General features: G+C 42.8%; 1 protein-coding gene across 1 annotated transcript in view; it reads left to right on the forward strand.

Annotated features, from left to right (window-relative positions):
- Window positions 1-24,071, forward strand: part of GRIK1 (glutamate ionotropic receptor kainate type subunit 1) — a 248,600-nt gene that overhangs the window by 138,614 nt on the left and 85,915 nt on the right. The window contains exons 8-10 of the mRNA XM_044287731.1: window positions 16,704-16,817; window positions 18,944-19,147; window positions 22,058-22,281. Coding sequence (XP_044143666.1) covers window positions 16,704-16,817; window positions 18,944-19,147; window positions 22,058-22,281 — 542 coding nt within the window. The remainder of the gene's footprint in view (window positions 1-16,703; window positions 16,818-18,943; window positions 19,148-22,057; window positions 22,282-24,071) is intronic.

A 24,071-nucleotide genomic window follows, 5' to 3' on the forward strand; every position in this document is an offset into this window, starting at 1 on the left:
TCCACTGTAGTTTTCTGTAGAAATGTTGTATATGGATGTAACAGAGTTGAGTTTTTTATTTAAAGGGGTCATCCACATTAAGCAATCTACTTTAGCTGAGCACAGGGTGTCCACGTTACGATCCCCAGTGATCAACTGTAATCTGCAAGTGATTCAATTCCCTGTAGCACCACCACAGGGAAAATGAAGAATTACATGGTGCCAATCAGAATTAATGGGTTGACTGTAAAATACATGGGCATTCCCAGTCCTTCTGAGTGAAAGACTCTCTTTCTAGCCACTTTCCATTCTTGCTTATAGAGGAGAGTCCTTGACCAGGGGGAATCCCTCTGTTCAGGGTGTTTCCCATCTCAGCATTTGTAGCATATCTCTACGATATGCCACAAATGTTAGATAGGTGCAGGACAGTCCCAGTTCTGGGACACACGCCGGTCTCCAGAATGCACATGTACAGCTACCCTCCATCAAAGCTCCGAAAATAGCTGAACGTTGGTTCAGCTATTTCTGCCAGTCCCATAGTGGTGGTGATTACAGAGAAGGTTACATGTGTGTGGCTTGCGCTCCATTCACTGCCATGAGACTTCGAAAAATAGCAGAGTGTGTGAGTGGAGAAGAGCCCGCACATGCGTGGTGTGCTCTCCTTCACTTTCAGGGTCCCATTCTGAAGAGAAGGTGGAATTCACGCCTATCTTACATCTGTGGCATATCTTAGCGGCACATAATAATGAGATGTGTCAACTAACTCTAGTCTTCTCGTTGACAAACTCAGCTCTTCTACATCTGTACATGTCGACTGTATTTGCTGACCCACTATTTATCTTGACCTTTGCTCTTGACCATCTGGTACAATATGGTTGGTGAATGTCCACTTAGCACACTTTGTTATATAATGTTGTGATCCTCAAACAGCCATAGGACAGTTACCAGGGTATACAGCCGGACAAGTGGATACACGGCAAATAACAAATCAGTACACAGTCTACATGGTGGCCCTTCTAGTTGTGTGGCCCTTTTAGTCTGACATTCAATGAAGAGCTACACAGCAGATACCCATGGGGTTTACTTATTCTTTTAAGTACTATTTCTAAAATTAGGGTTGCACAGCATACCCACAGCAGGGCCATCTGGCTGGTTTGGAGCCCTCTGAAAGAAAGGGTACAGCAGTTGTTAAACCCATCTATTCAGTGCCATGTACTGTACTTCTACAGGACTCCACCCTTCAGAGGAACCACATTGTTTGCAAACCAGGGATTGGGGAATTGCATAGTTGACAACAGCAGTCCCAAATTTGCAGGGTCTCTTCCTAATGTCGGAGGCAATCCAGGGAAATTCAGGCTGTCCTGGGTGCAAAATAGGTGGGGTTTCAATAAGTGTTCTTTTGAGGCAGATTTGGAGCGTTCCTAGGGGGTGGTGCTCAAATGCAAGTATGTAAGTATGGAATTGGCACAGGGGCCAAGAAGATTAGACCAGCACCTCTTGTTTTAGTCAATATTGTAATGAGGGGGTCCACTATGAAATTTACTATGAGGCCCCTTCTCTTCTGTGTATACCACCAGGGTCATAGTGGCCCACCAGAGGATCCTCCAGTGGGCCCAGGCTCTGATGCAATCGTAGGCACCAAGGGTCCAGGAGAAAAAACCTATTTGGAGACAACCTTTGGAGATAATCACTTGCTACTATGGTCAATTTCTTTGATTCAAAACCTATGTCATTAATATTATTTGTGAAACAGATATTTTACATGTTCAAGGTTTGCAGAAATGACTGTCATTTTTTCTGATTTTATTTAATGAGGCTGTTGGTTTAGCTGCTGTTGTTAATCTATTACCTATGATTTTGGGCACCTTAGGTCCGCAAGAAAAAAATATTCTCAGGGTCCATCCTCTATTCAGATCAGTTATATGGGTGCAGAGACCCCTTCCCCCCGACCACTGAAATCGAGGTGCAGAAGCACTCAGCTGAGTGTTGTGGCCATTTGGCTGTGATTGGCTCTGCTTCTTCTGGAGACATGGGGCTGTGCACAAAATCATATATTTTCTATGAAAACAAATACCGCTAGCCTCGCCTCTTCATCAGCAGAGATGACCACAGTCAAAAGTGCACAGCACTTACAGCAACTCAGCGGGACCATGGAGAGGAGCATCAGAATGGTAGTGGCGTTAGTGGCAGTAGTTGTCACGGCACTCATGGTGGCTGGGTCCTCTTCCCTTACTCCCAGGGCTGGAACAGTGATAAGAGGGTCCACAGAACCTCCTCCATATCCCCAAGACCCGCTACAAATCAAAAGGCGAACGAAGGTTCGCAGTCCAAGGACCCCGGCTATGGAACACTCTACCTGCGGAGATCCGCTCAGAAGAAAACCATCTAGCCTTCAGGAAGAAGCTCAAGACCCACCTCTTCTGAAAGCACAGGCGGTTAAGGGCTGCAAAAGCGCCTTGAGGCGATTTAGTTCGCAATTGTAGCGCTATATAAGTTATTAATACATTCATTCACAGGATAGGAGTAGTAGTTGTTTTCCCTGGGGCACAGCTTGAGCGGAGTCTCCAGGCCTATGGAAAGAGGGGTGCCCTAGATGGTGAGGTATGGAATGACAGGCAGGAGGCCAGAGTGCAGTAGAACAGTGTTTACTAGAGGCACGGTGTTGAATCTCCTTAAAGAGACCCACCCTGCATGGAGACTTATTGGCAATGCTCCATATGAAACAAATGTACAAAGAGGTATCTCCCAAGAAAGAGACCCATCTAGCCATCACCACCTATTGGAAGTGGGTCCCTGCCCTGTGAGTTAAGATGCATTGGAAGGGGCTTAGATGGAGTGCTGAATCTTCTTAAAGAGACCAGTCCTGTGTGGAAAGTTACTGGAAGTACTCCATAGTATGGAGACTTAGTGACAAAGCTCTAGGGGATCCATTTCCTCTACAAGACCACGTGGGTTTTCCTTTACAAGACTAGACCTTTGGTATGGTCTCAGAACTTCTCTGGTGCCACTGGAGGAACCATTATTTCGCTAGTGGTACGGTATGACCCTAGTTATGACCCATGTATTTATAATTAATAAGTAACTATTGTCTTATATTAAACAGTTCGTTTCTGAGAACCTATTTTTGTTAAAAGTGTCTTGTGATAATATGCAGATCGCAGGCTGTCTGACTTCTATTAAAAGTATTACCATCTGGAACATTTATGGCATATCTATAGTATATGCCATAAATTTCTGATAGGGGCAGATCCTACCTCTGGAACTTCCTCCCGTCTCAAGAACAGAGAACAATCCACGCACACCCTTCTATTTACCACTTTGGGACTTCCAAAAATAGATGAGTCAGTGCTCAGCTGTTTTTAAAAGTCCCTAAGTGGTCAATGGAGGCGTATGTTCGGTTTGTTGTCTGTTCACGCCAGAGCCTGGTTCTTGAGATAAGGGTGAGAGGTGGGACCTGCTCCTATCGATATGCCATAAATGTTCCAGTTTTGAATAACCCTTTAAAAGGTCATTGGACTTTCACAAAACTTTTGTCATAGCAACTTATTAAAAGGTTTTAATCTGCGGAGGTATGAGCGTTGAGGCCCCCACCAATCGCATAGACTTTATATTGAGCCCATCTTCTGCAGCAAGGAGAGACAACACGCACTTCTCAGCACTCAGACCACCACCCATCAAAACCTTTGCTATTAGTGATGAGCGAATCAAAGTATCCAAAGTGGACTTCAATCAGAATTTCTGGAAAAATTTGATTAGTCGCAAAGTTGAATTTCCTTGCGATTCGTGGTAACGAAACAATTTTTCCAGAAAATGATGGCAAAAAACAAGAAAATACATATTTAACTCTTCCATTTGCTCGCCGAGAGGCCATCTTGATTAAAGAAAACGTGCCAAATCTCATGAGCACTGACATGTGACGGCACCACGTCATCATGCTGGAAGGGCAGGGTGACGCCATCAGTAATGTCACCACACCCCGGCCAGCGTGATGACGTAATCATGTCAGTGCGCATGAGATTTGGCGCGTTTTCTTCAATCAAGATGGCAGCAACGGCCTTTCCGCAAGCAAATGGATTAGGTGAGTATGTCTTTTTTTTGTTTTTGACTCTTGATTAAGCCCTGAAAGCCCTCAATGTGACTGTCAGATGTCACGATCAGCGTTGAACATGGCATCTGACCCGTTCAGTGACAGGGAACAGCGCGATCTCTGTTCCTCATTATTGCGACCGCTACATACAATAGAATGCGATTTGTGACAAAGTAATTCATAACCAATCAAATTTCTTTGAGAACTTCGGCTAAGCCTAATCTAATTTTTGATAACCGCTCATCTCTAGTCGCTGTGATATAAGAAAACTTTTGTGAAAGCTCAGTGACACAGCTCAGAATGCTTTTATACATCCGTGCCTACTTTTGAGAATGTCTATAAAGGAAGAGGGTTCACAATCCTTACGTCTCCAGGGTCAGATGGGTGGGCCACACTGCTTCTGATCCCTTTTAGCATTACGGAGTGCTAAGTAGCGAAAGTTCACAAATCTGATAGAATGGTTAACCCTTGTCATACGTTTTCTAAGACCTCTTCCCTCCTCCTCCGTGCCTTTCACATTGATTTTTATTTAGGGTGTGAGGATCAGAGCAGATCATTCAGAGGGAAAGTGATGGAATTCAGAAAGGTCCTTGCTCAAGACAGACGTCATAAAGCACACCACGTTAGTCATTAGGAGACCAGCAATGAACCGATCATCTCTTCTCTCCCTGGTTCTATAATAGATGTTGCCTCATCCCAGTATGTACTATTAGATATGATATCTTCCCTCCATGTATCATTATAAAACTTAAGATTAACATTTTACTATTAGATGGGCTGAAGTAAGAACTGAAAACATGACCCAATGTGACCATTCAAATGAGTGATTGACCATATAACCGGTTCCAACCATAGCGGAGCCACTTTGCTTCAAGTACGGGGGGACTGAGTGGAATGCCACCTCTATGTTGCCCATATAACCTAATAGAGTAGATGTCTTCATGAGACAACTCGTTTCATGACAAATTCATCTATTTAATGCTTTTGAAGCATCATTTTTTGGAGAACCTTGAGTACGTATCCCGAGGATTGCAGGTTTCACAGTTTTACACCCATGATTTTCCCACCTCGTAATTGTGGTAGATCCCTTTCATGCTTTGTTACTGCTGCAATTATCCTATGGAGGTTGCAATTATTAGTACTTTTACTTAATATTTCATGCACCCACGAGCCATCAGATTTTTCATGTACACATTTGAATTTATAAAACCAATAGGATTATATTAGCAGTCATAAGATGGGATCTTGCACTGCATTCCCTGCTCCCAGACCTAAAGGAGTTGTCCAAGATTAGGAAAACATAGCTGTCTTCTTCCAGAAATAGCACCACACCTGTCCATGGGTTGTGTCTGGTATTACTGCTTATATCCTTCAAAGTGAATGGGACTGAGCTGCAATACCCCACACAACCTGTAGGAGTTATGAATAATTACAGGTCTGATGTGGAGAATTTGACCTCCCCATCTTCTAATTATGATTCTCTAATATGGAAGCAAGTTTCACCAGTAGCAAGGACATACCTACCAAAGTGGTAAGCTATTCAGCTTCTATGGGACCCTTGGAGAGAGGGGGCCAAGGACTGTTACTGGGTGGCAAGAAGCTTTACAGAGAAATGGCACTGTTGGGAAGAAAGGCAGAAGGATATTGACCCAGGGGTTATCAAAGGGTGTGGAGTGGAACCAAACACCAGACCCTTCTGTTGTGGGTGGCAAAACTGGGCATCGTAATGGCGGAACCAAGTTTGATATTTGACTAATGATAAACTAGTGACTGCTGAAGTTGTCACGTTAATTGGTTATGCCCCTGGATTATATATTATACATATTAATTTGTGACTTTCAAAAAACATTTTGGTATGTGGCATTTGAAGTCCTGTATGTAATTTCGGCAGCGTCCTATAAGACTGTATGATTCAAAATGCAGATTGAATATCTCCTCTAGAAATTCTAGATAAACTTGAAAAGCTTCTATGGAAGTAATTACAGCGTCCATCAGTCACGTGACCTGTCAGGAAAGTCCTTACTGTAAAATATGTTCTGTTACTCTCCGTCCGGTACGAGCAGAAATCTCATTTCCTGTCTAATAAAACCTGGCGATAATTACAAAAACGGGGAGACAATGGCAACACGCCGTCCAGAATAGCAGCTACAATGTCAGGGTAATTTACAGATCATTGATAATGTCGGTATAGCCGCAGTATTATGCCAGAGGCCGGCACTGAAGCAGACGCGGCAATTACCGCTTTGTACACTGTCAGTCCTGGTCCAGGAACACTCCCGTCATATCATCAAAAGCTCTGATCCAGCAGATGGAATTAAAAACAATTCTAGTGTACAGTCGTGGCCAAAAATGTTGAGACTGAAACAAATTATGGTTTTAACAAAGTTTTCTGCTTCAGTGTTTTGGGATCTTTTGGTCAGATGTTTATAGGGTATGCTGATGTAGTTATAAGCGTTTCGGGAGTTTTTTTCTTTTAATTTTTATTGACAAATACAGCAAGATTATGTTAAAGGTTAATATTTACAGTGTTGACCCTTCTTTTTAAAGACTTCTGCAGTTCACCTTGGCATGCTGCATCTCAACTTCTGGGCCAAATTCTGACTGATGGTAAACCATAGGTTTGGAGGATGGGGACACATCCATGGGGGGGGGGGTATAAGAGTCCATGACTAGTGTTGAGCGAACCCGAACTGTAAAGTTTGGGTCCGTACCGAACTTAACGATTTTGGTACCCGAACTTTGCCGGAAAAGTTCGGGTTCGAGTTCGGTGTTCTGGTATTTAATAAAGCTTGTCGAAAGGCTGCAGGGCAGCCAATCAACAAGCTTTTAAGCGTACTAATGGCATGGCTGTGATTGGCCAGTGCATCATGTGACCCAGCCTCTATATAAGCTGGATCATGTGTAGCACCGCCCATCAGCTCTGAGTAGTGCAGGGACAGAAGGCAGGCAGCTGAAGTGAGGAACAGTGTTAGTAAAAAAAAATTGTGGGTGCAATACACCCTCTTTGCACCCCTGACACAGAAAGCTAATCATAAATCTGGCTGTTAATTCTGTGGGTGACCTACAGCAATTTTTTTAGTGTGTGTGCAATGCACCATATTTGTACCCCTGACACACAAATATAATAGTTAATCCGTCTGTTAGGTGCACGTCATATACCCATTTATTGCATGAAGTACACCTGCACTGCATACGTGACAGGGAAAATAATATAGTTAATCCTTCTGTTAGTTCAGTGGGTGACCTCAAAGAATGAGGAGAGCATCAAATAAAGGGACGTGGCCCTGGTTGTGGTGCTGCTGGTGTTGGTGGAGATCCTGTTGCAGGGAGAGGTTGTGGTCAATCTGTGCCAGCTACACACCCAAATGAAACACCTTCCTCAGGTGCACGTAGGCGACAGGACGTTCAGCGTTATTTTGTAGACCCGAATACCGGTGTACGAATGGTGATGCCAGAACAAGTAGAGGCGGTAGTAGATTGGATGGCTGACAGTGCCTCCAGTTCCTTCACATTGTCTCCCACCCAGTCCCTTGCTGAAAGATCAGAGTTGGCACCTGCAGCCCATGGGCATTAGTCTTTCACCTCACCCCCTTGCAAATCAGCCAAGCAGTCTGAGCCCAAACTCATGCAGCAGTCTCTTATGCTTTTTGATGACTCTGCTGGCAGGGTTTCCGAAGGCCATCTACCTAGCCCTGCTCCAGCAGTGGAAGAGATTGAGTGCACTGATACACCAACCACTTATGTTTCAGGATGTGGACATGGGAGGACCACCACAGCACGTCTCTGATGATGACAAAACACAACCAACTGCTGCGGCTTTTTTGCAGCGTGCAGACCGGCAAAGGTATTGATCCTACAGGACTTGTCCGTACCTTTTGCAGAATAGACAAGTATACCGGCACTAACCAGCCATTGTTATACTCCAGCACACTTTCTCTTTTTTTCTTTTTTATATTTCCCAATGTTTTGGGGTCTTCCCAAATTTATTTTAAAAAAAATAATACAAAAATAGTGTTGTCTACCTCCTCCACCACCGCTTCCTCCTACACGTCCACGTCCACCGCCTCCTCAACCTTCTACTTCACTTTGACCTCCGCCTCCTAGTTCAAGATCATTATTTTTTACATTTTTTTTTAATTCTATGTTATTTTAAGTCATTTCCCTATCCACATTTGTTTGCAGGGCAATTGTCCTGCTCTTACCCCTATTTTTCTTTCTTTTGCAGCCCTCTAGCACTTTCTATGACTTTTTTAGAGCTATTTTAGTGCCCCAAAGTTTGGGTCCCCATTGACTTCAATGGGATTTGGGGTTAAGTTCGAACCCGAACTTTGCAGCGAGGTACGGCCGAACCCGAACTTCCAGGTGTTCGTTCAACCCTATCCGTGACATATCAGGCTCCTCTCAGTCTATGGCAGGCAATAATAAATTGTGCTGCTATGGCTTCTGTGTTCTCCTCCCCCAGCAGTATTGAGAATTTATCTTCCTCCTCCATGGAGGTGAAGTCTCGGCAGAGATTAGACAGTCTCCTGAAGTGAGCATCCCTCACTGCTGAGTATTCAGGGCACTGCAGCAGAAATTGAGCCTCATCCTCCACAGCCTCCTGGTCACACTGCTGGCACAGTCTGCTCTTTCTGGGCATGTACCTCTGTCGGTCCCGCCGAGATTCGATGAGCAGACTGTGGGCGCTCAGTCTGTAACGGCTCAGGATCTGTCAGTCTCTGGAAATGGGAGGTTTCTCCAGATATGGGGCCAGTTTGTACTCCCTCTGCGGGCGTTCTTATGTCGTTCCTCCAGGCGCTGATATACTCATCTTTGCTCTTATGCATTATCCTCCAGATTTTCCCCTTTGTCAGGCTGTTGGTGGATTGGTCAGGCTGGGTTTGGGTGACTTGTTGCTGGGTGCTTCGTTTTTTTTCTGAGACTTCTTGGTTTAGCAAGGCTTTGTGATGTAGAATCTGGGACTCCTGCTATGCAGATGAGCTCTGAATGATAGTGCCCTCTTCTGGACAGCAAGGTAAAGTGGGAATCTGCCCAGCTCTTTTTGACAGGCGATGTTAGAAGTGCTCCTGCGCACCTGGAGAAGGTGTTTGCAGAATTCTAGGTGGAATATTTCTGTTAGCCCAGAGTCCCATCTTAACCAGTCTGGGTATGTGTCTGGGCCCCAGACTTCGCTGCCATACAGGAGGATTGGGGCGATGATGGTATGAGGGATTTTAAGCCAGACGGTCATGGTGCCTTGAGATCATACAGATGCCTTCTGATGGCATAGAAGGTTTTGCACGCCTTGTTTTTCATTGTTTCTATGACTTTCTTAAAACTCCCTAATTGGCTAATTCCCAGGTAGGTGTAGCTGTTAGTTGTGACAGTTGTTTAGCATGAAGGGAGGACACCTGGCTTCTTTTTGGTTTCTTTTCTGCAACATTATGATGTTGGTTTTCTTTGGATTAATGGGCAATGCCCACGTGGTGCTGAATTTCTTCAGAATTTTCAGGTTATCTTGGAGACCTGTCTGAGTTGGTGATGGTAGCAGAAGGTTACTGCATAAAGCAGAAATTTCACCTCGGTGTCATGGAGGGTGAGACCAGGTGCTGAGGAGGACTCCAGAGCCACCGCCAATTCATTAATGTAGATAGATGTTAAAGAGGGTTGGACTGAGGTTGCAGCCGTTCTCTTCCCATTCACCTTCACTCTGCATCTGTTCTCAGTGTAGGATCTTCTGATGACATCATATGTTTTTCCTCCTATTCCGCTTTTGAGAAGTTTCAGAAATAGACCCATGTGCTAAACTGAGTCAAAGGCCTTCTTAAAGTCCACAAGGCAGGCACAGATCTTTCCATGCTTTGCATTGTGGACATGGCTCCTGATAAGGCCCTTCAGGGTGTAGATGTGGTTCGTGATGTGGTGATTCGCCATTAAGCTTGCTTGGCTTCTACTGATGATGTTGTGCTGGGTGAGGAAGCTGATGATCGTCTTATTCAGGATAATGCTGAGGAGTTTCCCCAGGTTGCTGCTGACATATGTCCCTCGATAGTTGGCTGGGTAGTACCTGTGTCTGCTCTTGTGTATGGGGGTAATGAGGCCCTAGTTCCAGCTCTGGGGGAAGTAGCCAGCACTCAGCACAACATTGACGAGCTTTACTATTGCGGCCTGGATATCTGGGAGAATCCAATCTGGGCCACTGGCTTTTTTACTCTTTATCACTGGGATCCTCTCTATTATCTCCTGCAGTGTGATCGGTGTGTCCAGAAGGTTTTGGAAATCTTTAATTTTGTCCTCCAGCTTTTTATTTTTGTTCTGGGCTTTGGTCCTCCCTCGAGATGTCTTTTGTAATGAACTACTGGAGCCAGATGTTACTGGTTTTGTCCATGTGCATCCTTAGCTCTCAGAAGGAGTTGTCCTGGTGAGCATCTTGGAGTTAGAGAAGCCTGGTTGACACATTGCCTTGCATTTTCTTTCAGAGGATAGTTTTGTTTTGCCTTTGTATGTTGTTGTAGGCTTCCCTCAAACTGTGATTGTTCGAATCTTGCTGTTTCCTATTTCAGGCAATTGTTAGCGCTTTTTCTTATATCTTTACACTCCCGGTTGAACAAACTGTTGGGTTGTTGCTTTCTTGGCCTCTTGTTGCATCTTTTGAGGTCGGACATATCAGTCTTTCCTTGATGTTTTTCTTGTAGAGAAGTGGCTTCTTTTCTGCCCTTCTTGACACCAGGCCATCATTCAAAAGCATTTGATTCACTGTGCATGCAGATGCACTTACCCATGCTTGATGCCATTCCTAAGCAAGATTTGCACTGGTGGTGACCTGATCCCATAGCTGAATCCTCTTTAGGACACAGTCCTGGCACATGTTGGACTTTCTTGGGCTTAGGCATCGTGACGCCTTCTTCATAGCAATTGATACTTTCTTCTTGAAGTTCTTGATGATCTGATAAATGGTTGATTTAGGTGCAGTCTTACAAGCAGCGATGTCCTTGCCCGTGAAGCCCTTTCGATAAAAAGAAATGACTGCAAGTGTTTCCTTGGCGGTAAACATGGTTAACAGAAGAAAACAATTATTTCAAGCACTCCCCCCTTTAAAGCAACCAGTCTTCTAATTCAACCAGCATGGCAGTGATATTAGCTGCTTTGCCTTTGGTAACACTCTCTCCTGAGTTAAAAAGAAAATTACTGAAACAATGGTAGCAGGTAATTCTGTGTCAGTGATGCAATTCAGTGGAAATGGGGTTTTTGTGATTAAGTTAATCTTTAATTGCATTTCTTCTGATCACTCTTCATAACACCCTAGAGTCAATACTAATTGCCACTATAAATAACTGAAGCAGCAAACTTTGTGAAAACCAAAATTCGTGTCAGTCTTAAAACATTTGGCCATGGCTGAAAGTTTGTGAACACTTCATAATTGTTTATATTTCTGCATGAATTTGACCTAAAACTACATCAGATTTTCACATAAGTCCTAAAAGTAGATAAAGATAACTAAATAAAACAAATGACTCAGAAATATAAGAACTACCATATTTTTCCCTCTATAAGACGCTCCCGCCCATAAGACGCACCTAAGTTTTTGAGGAGGAAAATAAGAAAATAAATATTTTTGGTGGGTTTTGAACTAATGGTGGTCTGTGCATGACACTATTATGGGGTATCTGTGGATGACGCACTGTTATGGAGGTGATCTGTGGATGGCACTGTTATGGGGGGATCCGTGGATGGCACTGTTATGGGGGGGACCTGTGGATGGCACTGTTATGTGGGGGAGCTGTGGAATGCACTGTTATGGGGGGGATCTGTGGATGGCACTGTTATGGGGGATCTGTGGATGGCACTGTTATGGGGGATCTGTGGATGGCACTGTTATGTGGGGGAGCTGTGGATGGCACTGTTATGTGGGGGAGCTGTGGAATGCACTGTTATGGGGGGGATCTGTGGATGGCACTGTTATGGGGAGGGGGATCTGTGTGTGGCACTGTTATGGGGGATCTGTCGATGGCACTTTTATGGGGAGGGGCATCTGTGGATGGCACTGTTATGGGGTGGGGGATCTGTGAATGGCACTATTATGGGGTGGAGGATCTGTGGATGACACTGTTATGGTGGAGATCTGTGGATGACACTGCTATATATGTGTCATCCACAGATCCCCTCCCATAACAGCGTCCCTGAATACACTGGGCCCCGTCGCTCACAGCAGTATTTCTAAACAGTAATCCTTAACCTCTTAATAACTTTAACTAAAGTTGCGCTCTCCCCTGTATCAGCACTTACTAACAAGCATCCGTAGCAGGCAGAGCGGCTGGCAGCGTAACGTCACTCACTGACGTCACACGCCTGCTCCACCTGCTTCATAAAGTTGGAGGAGCAGGCGATGTCAGTGAGTGACGTAACGCTGCCAGTCACTCTGCCTGCTACGGATGCTTGTTAGTAAGTGCTGATACAGGCGAGAGCGCAACTTTAGTTAAAGTTATTAAGAGGTTAAGTAATACTGTAGATATAAATACTGCTTTGAGCTGCGGGGCCCGGTGTAAGAGTACAGTGACTGCACCGGGCCCCGCCGCAAGTTCTTAGACTCCAGCCGCTCCTCCCTCCCCGCTAATACATTGTAGCATTAGCCCCATTAGACGCAGAGGCATTTCCCCCCACTTTTTGGGGAGGGAGTGCGTCTTATGGGGCGAAAAATACGGTAACCATTTATTTATTGAGGAGAATGATCTAATATCACATGTCTGTGAGTGGCAAAAGTATGTGAACCTTTGCTTTCAGTATCTTGTGTGAACCGGCCTAATGCAGCTATAACTACAACCAAACATTTACGGTAATTGTTGATTAGTCCTGATTAGTCGACTTGGAGGAATTTTTGCCTATTGCTCCATAAAAAAAACCTGCTTCAACTCTGTTATGTTAGTAGGTTTCCTCCTATGTACTGCTCTCTTCCGTTCTTCCACAACATTTCTATTGGATTAAGGTCAGGAGTTTGACTTTGCCATTCCAAAACTTTCACTTTATTATTTAACCGTTCTTATTCTTAACTGCAGACGGGCAGCAGTGTCCTTTTTTGGAGAGCTGCGGCTTTCTCCTTGCAGTCCTGCCATGTACACCATTGATGTTCAGTGTCTCCTGATGCTGGAATTATGAACATTAACATTAGCTAATGTGAGAAAAGCCTTTAGTTACTTAGAGTTTACCTTGGATTCCTTTGTGAACTTCTGGATTATTACATGCCTTGCCCATGGCGTACTCTTTCTTGGTTGACCTCTCCTGGAGAGGGTAATTTTGGTCTTTAATTTCTTCCATTTTTACGCAATCTGTTGATTGGTGGCGTCCAAACTCTCTCAAGATGGTTTTGTAACCTTTTCCAGCCTGATGAGCATCAACAACTCTTCTTCTGATGTCTTAAGAAATCACATTTGTTCATGCCATAATACATGTCCACAAGCGTGCTGTGAAGATCAGTCTTTGATAGATATCTGTTCTTTAAATAAAGCAGGTGATGCACTCACACCTGATTGTCATTCTATTGATGGAAAACACCTGACTCTAATTTCACCTTCAAATTATTTGCTAATCCTAAAGGTTCACATACTTTTGTTACTCGCATACATGTGATATTGGATCATTTTCCTCAATAAATAAATGAACAAGTCTAATATTTTTTTATTCATTTGATTGATTTGTTTATCTTTATCTACTTTTAGGACTTGTTGGAAACCATGATGTTGTTTTAGGTAAAATGTATGCATATAGAATATATAGAAAAGTCTGAAGGGTTCACAAACTATCAAGAACTACTGTCCCAGTAGTGTCCAAATATGCTTTTTGCATGTCTAGCTAGGGATGGGGCACATGGGGCTCCTGTGACTTTTCTTAGAATTTATGGCTACGGTGTGAAAGGGAACCAATCACCAGGTTTACCTATTAACTGTTCCCACCATCTGTATGACACTTATATGGAGATAGCTGTCGATCCCTTTAGGACCGCCTACTGGACTCTTAGGCATAGAAAGAACAAAGAGTTAAATGGCAAAATTGTAAGTTCTCCCGACACTTTCCCCACAGAATTATATATCAATCATCTCTGGCTCAATAACATGCTGCCTGAAGATCGGACACCTTGTCCAACGTAAGAAGTGTTACTTCTGTACTTGTAACTGGGAAATGACAGCACACCAGTGGAACCCATACTGGTGTGAATAATTGGAAATATTAATAACTTTTTCAGATAATAATTAACAAATGAAAATAAAACATGATCTTAGAAATGTTGGAATTTCCTCTAAGCCTTGCAGCTGCTATAACACACATTAGATGAGATTGGGATCTTGTTCAGGACCTCGCTGGCAGCTTCTGCCTCTTCATCTGGGAGCAGTCGCCAAGGCTCAAGTCTTCAAGCTGTTATTTTTGCAACAGTGAACACTGATTACCCTGTGAGCGGCCTATCCGAGCCCTCACCAACCAGAGCGTCTGCAACATTTGGCCTGAATGTTTTAGCTCCGGTAAAAAGCAATTCATTGTAAGCCATGGAAAAATGGATTGATAGATATGAGATAGATAGACAGATAACATAGATACAATGGATGGATGGACATGACATAGATTAGACAGATAGATTACATAGATAGATAGACAGATAAAACAGATTGATATATACAAGAGATACATAAATAGATAGGTAGAATCAATAGTTAGATGAGATTGATAGATGTAAGATAGATAGATAGATAGATAGATATGAAAAAAGACGGCAGCACTCCAAAATTGTGATGAAAATAAATGGATGGTTTATTAACCCATCTAGCAGCAACGTTTCAGCTCTCTCAATGGAGCCTTTGTCTAGCTAGACAAAGGCTCCATTGAGAGAGCTGAAACGTTGCTGCTAGATGGGTTAAAATAATGAACCATCCATTTATTTTCATCACAATTTTGGAGTGCTGCCGTCTTTTTTCATATGTCCTTGGAAGGATTTGCACCCGCCATTAATGTGTGCTGCTTTTTTCTTTTCTTTTCTTTCCTAGATAGATAAATAGAATAGATAAGATAGATAGATACAATGGATGGATGGATATGACATAGATTAGATTGATAAATTACATAGCCAGACAGACAGATAGAACAGATTGATATATACAAGAGATAAATAAACAGGAGATAGATAAATAGATAGCCGGTGCTGGAAAATAAAATGACCCCTCCCTCTTGGTATATGGTGGATTTATAAATGCGGACTGGCTGCGGTACATTATACACTTATTATTCATTCCTCACACTCACTTTCTTACAGGACAGATCATCCTCTCGGCTCTTCTTATTGTTGACAGCTTCACCAGAAATGATTTATTTATCACATTGCAAAAGGAGGAGGAGGATTAATGTATATTATAGATAATATATATATATATATATATATATATATATGGACATTGCTGTAATCCGACAATCCAGAAATTCGGATAATCTGGCACATGTTCTGGAACAAAGAACTGAACTTTTCAAAGGCCTGAGGAGGAGAGGTTTATGCAAATGCATCTGAAAATGTGTGTTTGAGAGGTCAGAGGGTGTTTCTAGCAGATGGGGCAGGGTTTTAACATGTTGTCAGAAAACAGCTTTGTATATCCATAGGATAGGCCTGAAGTATCTGGGCTCCTCGCCTATTGGGAGAACAGGAGTCCAGTGACTTCCGTTTGCCAATTCCAATCCACCAAAGTTTTCAATGGACCTCTTAATTGGAGTCTATGGAAGAGTCTACAAAAAGAGCCGAACTATCTAACCTCTCCTTCCAACTCTCTGGTGACTGTGGCTCCCCTGAATCAGCAAATGGCGGTCATCATGGGGGTCTGTTTTTCTTCCATAGGTTGTATCTGCACCTCTCAGGCATGTGGATTTACTGTAAATGCTGATAATGGACATTCCCATCGAATAGCTTATTCTGGGCGGATCAGGCATTTTGTTGAATGGGTGAATGGCGGGGATTATAGCATGAACTGATAATGTACAAGTCATATGTACAAACCAAATGCCGCTTGTGGAAAAGAATAGAAAATCTATTTATTTATCTGTCTATCTATCTAATATCTATTTATTATCTATCGAACATCTATCTATTATCTATCTATCATCTATTATCTATCTATCTCATATCTATGTATCTATCTCCTATATACTGTATCCATCTAATATATATATATATATATATATATAATCTATCTATTATTTATTTATCTATCTATCATCTATTATCTATCTATCTCATATCTATGTATCTATCTCCTATATACTGTATCCATCTAATATATATATATATATATATATATATATATCTATCTATTATTTATTTATTTATCTATCTATCTATTATCTATCTATCCATTATCTATCTATCTCTCTTGTCTATTATCTATCGGTCTATCTACAAATCTACCTATTATCTATTTATCCACCTATCTCTCTTCTATATGACCTGTTTGTAGATCTATCTAATATCTATCTATCTACATATCTCTCTCTAATATCTATCTATCTATCTGTCCATCTATGGTTTCTTATATTTATCTCTCTACACTCTATCTTTCTGTTTTGTGTGACTTCTTTGTGTGGACGTCTTGCACCTTTTAAGACAAAGTATCTCACAATTTCTACATTGCAGGTTGGGGTTTGGAACTCAAACATTGGCCTTAATATGACTGACGGTGCAAAAGACAAATCCACTAATATAACAGACTCACTAGCCAACCGGACACTTATAGTCACCACCATCTTGGTAAGTAAAAAAATGGATAAAATGATACGTGTCCTACCTTGCTGGGTATTTAGATACAGGTAAAAAGCTGGATACATTTTACCCCTGGTAAAGGAAAAGCCTCACTACACATCTGGCTTCTTGATGGGCGTCCTCACTCTGACCTAGAATACAGTTAATGTCCTTAATCGATGACAGAGGAGAAGAGCGCAGTATCTCCTCCCGTATCGAGGGAAATCCAATTAAAAGCTAATAGGGCTAATTACGTCCATATCTACTGCACAGAAAATCATTGATTTCATACAATGACTCAAATTAATAAAATAAGGATTGACAGCTCCTTGAAGAATTATTAAAAGCCATCAGCTACAATATTCTTGTTCTTTGAGGGACCCGCATAGTATGGGCCCAAGGGTAAGCTAGTTAGTACCATCATTACTGTAGGCATTGTCTTGAGGTCTTGGTAAGCTACAGGTCACACAGACAAAGGAGACCCATAGGAAGGCATTCGGTCCTAAGTAATCTACTGGATTCGGTAATTGCAGCACCACCAAGCAAACTGGGGCATTGGCCCGAGCCCATGTCATGAAATTTAGCAATGTATAGTTCTAATTTTTTTGTAGTTTATTTATTTATTTTATGCACTTCTATACAGCGCTACTATATTCCGCAGCGCTTTACAGACATTAGGATCAAGCTGTCCCCAATGGGGCTCACAATGTAAGTTCCCTATCAGTATGTATTTGGAGTGTGGGAGGAAACCCACGCAAACACAGGGAGAACATACAAACTCCATGCAGATGTTGTCCTCGGTCAGATTCGAACCTAGGACCCCAGCGCTGCAAGGCACCGGGGCTAACCACTGAGCCACCGTGCTGTCAAAAACTAAATGGAAGTTTTATTTGTGTTCTTTAAAGGGGTTATCCCATGATTAATGTAAAAAAATTAAAATCATACATAATCTAGTACATGAGAAACTTTTTCTAAAAAAAGCTAGAACCAGCCCTGGACCTCACACGGATCCAGAGATCTCCACATTCATTGCTCCAATTGTTCTGCTAGATTTATTTCAGGCTGGCAGCTTAGCGGGCATGTCCGTTCTCAGGGGGTGTGTCTTGTCTACTGCAGCTGGTGGCAGTTGAAGGATGAAACCGAGCATGTGCGTCCACCTTTAGTGAGCAGGACAGAGAGATTAGAAAAAGAGCAAACAGCAGTCGGCAGTATACAGATAGATTTCAGTGAATAACTCAGTAGCTATAATACATTTCTACATGCAGTTACTAAAGTATTCAGATCCAGGTGCTGGTTGGAAAACTATAGAATATTACCACTCCCTGACCCTGTCAGGAGCAACGTAGACGTCTTTGTTGCACCAAATAGCTAATTTGCATACTATGAAATAAGGATGAGTGAACTGATTTGTCTCATTAGCAAGAGTTCTTCACCTGTGAGGGGCTGTCCCCACAGATGAAGAAACACCCACTTACCTGTTGATTGACAGGGCCAGTCATCTCACCTTGCCCTGACAATCTCGTGCCTGTACCACTGCTCAGAGCTGTATTGCAAGCACAGAGGCGCTGCTTCCACTACTGAAGCAACAACTGTACATGCGCCACTTCACTTTTAGGTAGCAACTAGTGATGAGCGAACTTGTGTTTTAAGTTCGGCGTCTAAAGTTCGGGTTTGGGTTAGCGGAGAATCCCGATATGGATTCCGAAATACGTTGTGGTCCGTGGTAGCGGAATCAATAATCGGCCATTATTGATTCCGCTACCACGGACCACAACGGTATTCGGAATCCATATCGGGATTCTCCGCTAACCGGAAGCCGAACTTTAGACGCCGAACTTAAAACAGAAGTTCGCTCATCACTACTAGCAACGCATAAACAGTCACTACTCCTGAATTGGAAGCCTCTGTGCAAATGCAAAATGTCAGGCCTTGTCAATTAACAGGTAGGTGGGCACTTTAGGTTTGCAAGTTAGCTGTAATATTAAAAAAAAAAAAAAAAAAAAAAAAACGAATCCTAGTCGCGTGCCACAATAAGGACCACATTGCCAATCATTTGATGCCCTAGCCTAATGTGTAAGGTTCCCCAGGCATTCTGTACAAAGTCAACATATTTGCCATGTTTTTCTCCCTTGTAGGAGGATCCTTATGTTATGTACAGGAAGTCTGACAAACCCTTGTATGGAAATGACAGGTTTGAGGGCTACTGCTTGGATCTACTCAAGGAACTCTCCAACATTCTGGGCTTCATCTATGAAGTTAGGCTGGTAGCAGATGGAAAATACGGGGCACAGAATGACAAAGGGGAGTGGAATGGAATGGTCCGAGAGCTCATCGATCATGTAAGAAGCTACTGTACGGTTCTAAACATATAGACCTAAAACAAACCTGAAAGAAACTATGATGGGAATGTCTTGTACTAAACTTAAAAACAACCTCAATCCATCATAAATGCCTCATCGTGATTCCCCGAGTGATATGTTCACATTAAGAGTGCTGTGTATAGCTGCGTATCGGGAAATACAAGTACGCCAGTAAATCCTATTACAATGGACTACTTCAGAATAATAAGTCAGTATATAGGGACATAGATGTCACCATGATGAAACTTTGCACCATCGTTTATCATCTCTGTGACATCTTGTGCTGATGCTTTCATTACAGGGAAACCACCTAACTTTGCCGGTAAGAGGTGCTTTGGCCAGCACCAGTTCGAATTGCCTGTAGATACAGCTGTGTCATCTGTACAGAGGCATACATAAAACCACAAAGAAAAAAGAAAGCCCTTTCCTTTCACTGTGACTGTGTATTGTAAGGTTATCGGAACCCACAGATATCAGCAAGATGGGCCATCCATCTGATTTGCATAGTGCTCGATCCTTTTGTCCTCTGCCACTGCCAGAGGTGCAGAGTCCTTTTATCCTCCATCACTGCCAGAGGTGCCCAGTCCTTTTGTTTTCCATTACTGCCAGAGGTGCTGAGTCCTTTTGTTCTCCATCGCTTCCAGAGGTGCCTAGTCCTTTTGTTGTCCACCCCTTCCAAAGGTGCCTGATCCTTTTGTTCTCCACTGCAGCCAGAGATGACTGATCATTTTGTTCTCCACCGCAGCCAGAGCTGTCTGATTCTTTTGTTCTCCACCATTGCCAAAGGTGTCTTATCCTTTTGTTCATTTAGAGATGAAAACAGGACTACTCAATGGATGTATTAAAAAATCAGTCCCAATGGTGGCGGTGCCAGTGGTGTTAGGTCCAAGCCTGACAGGCCCCCCAGCAATCCATAGAAGAAAAATTACCGCAGCACTCTGTCTTCAGTCATATATGGTTTATTCACCAACTGTGCAATTTTTAGAGTCTTTAAAAAGACAGAGTGCTGCTGATTTATTCTCTTCTATCCTTTTGTTCTCCACCACTGCCAGAAGTGTCTAGAACAGACTTTTTCCCCTCTTCCCGATTGAGAACACATGCACGCTCAGCCAACATCTATCTAAAAGTACATGGTGAACTTAAGAACATGGGATCAATGTAGCACCTTGGCTTTACTTTACTTGCACAGAGACCACAAAAGGAATTTCAGGTAGTGCAGCCCAAAATAAAACAAAGTGAGTTGAAGGTGGCTTGTCAGACATTTCCTGTAGGCAGGTCCAAAAAATATACCAAAATTTGGGCATTCATACTGTGATTTCCTGTGTTGTTTTGGATGGGTAGATACTGTACCAAGCAGCAGTGGACTCGAGCAGGGGGTAAAGTTTCTGTGCCCACTTAGCTGAGGGCAAGGGCATGTAGGCTTCCTCCACTGGAGGTATACCACTGCATCGATAATATTTTAGTAACAGGATGCAATACAAAAAAATACACTAAACCAATGGACACCAGGGACCGGGACACTAAACAAATGGACTCCAGCATTTGGGTTACTTACGAATGGACACTAGAGACCAGGGCACAAAATCACTGGACACCAGTGACTGGGACACTAAACAAATAAACTATAGCAGTTGGGTTACTAATCACTGGACACTAGGGAATAGGGCACTTAACCACTGAACACCTAAGAACTGATTGGTTCTGCCCTATTTAATTCTGTCTCCTTTTATAACACCTGCTATACTCTGTGTAATTATAATTAGATAACATACAGAAACCCCCAACCCAAGCTCCATTGTGCTGAGAAAGCCAAATTCTTGAGTAGTTACCTCAAAGACATGCATGTTGCACACTAGAGGAAGGGCTGAAAGGCATAAACCTGGTTTGCAAAGACACTTAGGTGGTACTCCATTGAAGAAAATAATCCAGGTAGAAAGTATTTAGTGATTTGAACCTATTTCTTTCTTGTAACGCCCTGGGGTGTTGCCATGTTCTACGGCATGGCGGACTCAGAGTTTGTATTGTATGTGTTGGGCAGTGATGACTATTTACTTTTTACTGTATATTTTTATGCACTTAGCCTGTGTAAGCTTATTCATTCTAAAATCTTTTGAATTCACATTTTAAAACACCCAGGGACTGGGACACTAAACAGATAGATTCCAGCAGTTGGGTTAATAACCACTGAACAATAGAGAGTAGGGTACTTAACCACTGGACACCAAGGATTGGGGCACTGACCTAATGAACTCTAGCAGCTGGGTTCCTGAACTACTGAACAGCAGGGATTTGATTATTAAAGAGGTATTCCAGTAGGTAAAAGTTATCCTCTGTCCACAGCTCTCGGCTATCAATGGAACTCCCATAGAAATGAATGTAGCGGCCGTGCACATGTGCGACTGGCCGCTCTGGTCATTTCAGGGGAATAGCAGGAGGCCTGCAGGGGAACGAGGTCTCTGGTCTCATGATCGGTGGGGGTTCCAGTGTTAGGACCCCACCAATCTGCTAGTTATCTGCTATCTTGTGGATAGGGGAAAACTTTTACCTACCAGAATACCCCTTTAAGCTAATGTACTAAACCAGGCATGCTCAAACTACTACGGCCCTCCAGCTTTTGTAAAACTACAACTCGCACCATGCCCTTCTGTAGGCTGATAGCTGTAGGCTGTCCGGGAATGATGGGAGTTGTAGTTTTATAACAGCTGGAGGGCCGCAGGTTGAGCATGCCCGTACTAAACCAATAGGCACTACAATTATTATCTTACTGTTGCTCAGTTTACCAGATCCTGCGCTATGAGATAAAACAGATCTAAAAAATTGTTGTCGAAAACAATTGCTAATATAAACATCTTTAAAAAAATAAACTCTAATGGAGGTTTCTAATCACAGAAAGCCGATCTGGCCGTCGCTCCTCTCACTATCACCTACGTAAGAGAGAAAGTAATAGACTTCTCCAAGCCCTTCATGACACTGGGAATCAGCATCTTATATCGGAAACCTAATGGCACCAATCCTGGCGTCTTCTCTTTCCTCAACCCACTCTCTCCTGACATATGGATGTACGTACTTCTCGCCTGCCTGGGAGTTAGTTGTGTCTTGTTTGTCATCGCAAGGTAAGTGTCTGTACCAATGACATGCATCATAGACTGCTTCTTACCATTGTAGTGTCAGTGCACAGTAGGTAGATTCCTGTGTTGCTGGATCCCAGCTACCTTAGGTTAATGTGGTCTTACTTTGCCTGTTTCGGCATGATGTTTCTAAGATTATGAATTTTTGCATATTTTATCATTAATATTGTGATCTAATGCCATATAGCTGCTTCTGATAGAGTAGAATTATTTAGGCAGCAGAGGTGGAGCTATGGGGGAGGTAAAGTTAGCAGCTGTACCTGTCCTCGGTGTTTGGGGGAGCCAAAAACCCTCTGTCGCTTAAAGGGGTTTTCTGACTCTCTCTAACTGATAACTTATCCTGAGGATAGTATCTGATTGGTGGTGGTCTGACATCCGCCGATCAGCTGTTTGAGAAGACGTTGGCGCTCCTGTGAGTGCCGCAGCTTTCTTACAGCTTACCAAGCACAGTGCCGTACATTGTATTGCGGCGGCGCTTTGTATTGCAGCTCAGCCTAATTCACTTGAAAAGGGCTGACCTGCAACAATGCCATGTGACCGGTATATATGACGATATGACGTCACTGGCCTAGACCAAGCTGCGAGAAGGCAGTGGCGTCTCAAACATTTGATCGGCATGGGTCCTTGTTGTTGGACCCTTTCCCCCAATCATATACTGATGGCCTTTCTAGAGGATAGGGAATCCAGTTAAAAAGTTTCGTAAACAACTGGTGTTCCTGCAGGCAAATACCCCACAGGATAAGGAAGTATCTGATGATGGGGGTTTTAATTCTTGGCTCCCCACTGTTCTCGAGAATGGGGGTCCTGAGTTCCCCAAATGAATGGAGTAGTGGTCGATCATGCACCTTGTCGCTCCATTCATTTTCTCTGGGGCTGTGAACTCTCTACTTGGCTGTCCTTGGCAGTCCCATAGACTTTGAATGTAATAATGGAGCACCTGTTTGACCCCTACCCCATTTATATGGTGGACCCCTAGTCTTACGATTCTTATTGGTCCTGTCAGTTTTGGATAGTTGATAAGCTGTCATTGTAGGACAACCTCTTTAAAGGATCTTTTCGGCCCAAAAAATAAGAAAGTCATCAGGAAATGCAAGCTGTTGAGTTGTCCTCTCACACCAGATTGTTAAAAATTCCATTCATAGTTATCTTTTTGGCTTCCAAAGAGCTAAAACCCAACTTTCTGAGCCTTCTGGGTAGCATCACTGCTTGGACTGAAAATAAATTGGGTGACAACTCCTGTGGAAACCTCGGGAAATAGAATGCTCACCTTATTGGTTGTGACCAAACTAAGATACATCTGAAAAGATCTTTTAGTTGGATGATAGACAAGGACAACACAGGTTCTTATTGTTATTTGTGATTTTCTTTTATCTTATTGGGGAGTTTTTGTTATATTTTTTTTTTCCTTTCTGGTAGCTTCTCTTTAAAGATGTGGTTCAGGAGTATCAAAACATGGCTGCTTTCTTCCAGGAATGGTGCCACCCCTGTCCACAAGTTGCGTGTGGTATTGCAGTTCCAGTCCATTCACTTCAATGCTGTACCAGACACAACCTATGAACAGATAAGGTGCTCATTCTGGAGAAAAGCAGCCATGTGTTTCTAATCCTGGACAACCCCTTTAAGGTGTTTATGGTGTGTTTTAATAATGTAAATGCTGCAAATAATGTACTGTATATAGATTCTAGCTTTTGATTGTATTATAATTTTGAAGATATGGCAAAAAGATTTTTCTTGGTAAAATGGTGCAATTATTTTGTCTGAATATAAATACTGTA

The sequence above is a fragment of the Bufo gargarizans genome, chromosome 3 (genome assembly GCF_014858855.1).
Source record: "Bufo gargarizans isolate SCDJY-AF-19 chromosome 3, ASM1485885v1, whole genome shotgun sequence".
NCBI classification, from domain to species: Eukaryota; Metazoa; Chordata; class Amphibia; order Anura; family Bufonidae; genus Bufo; species Bufo gargarizans.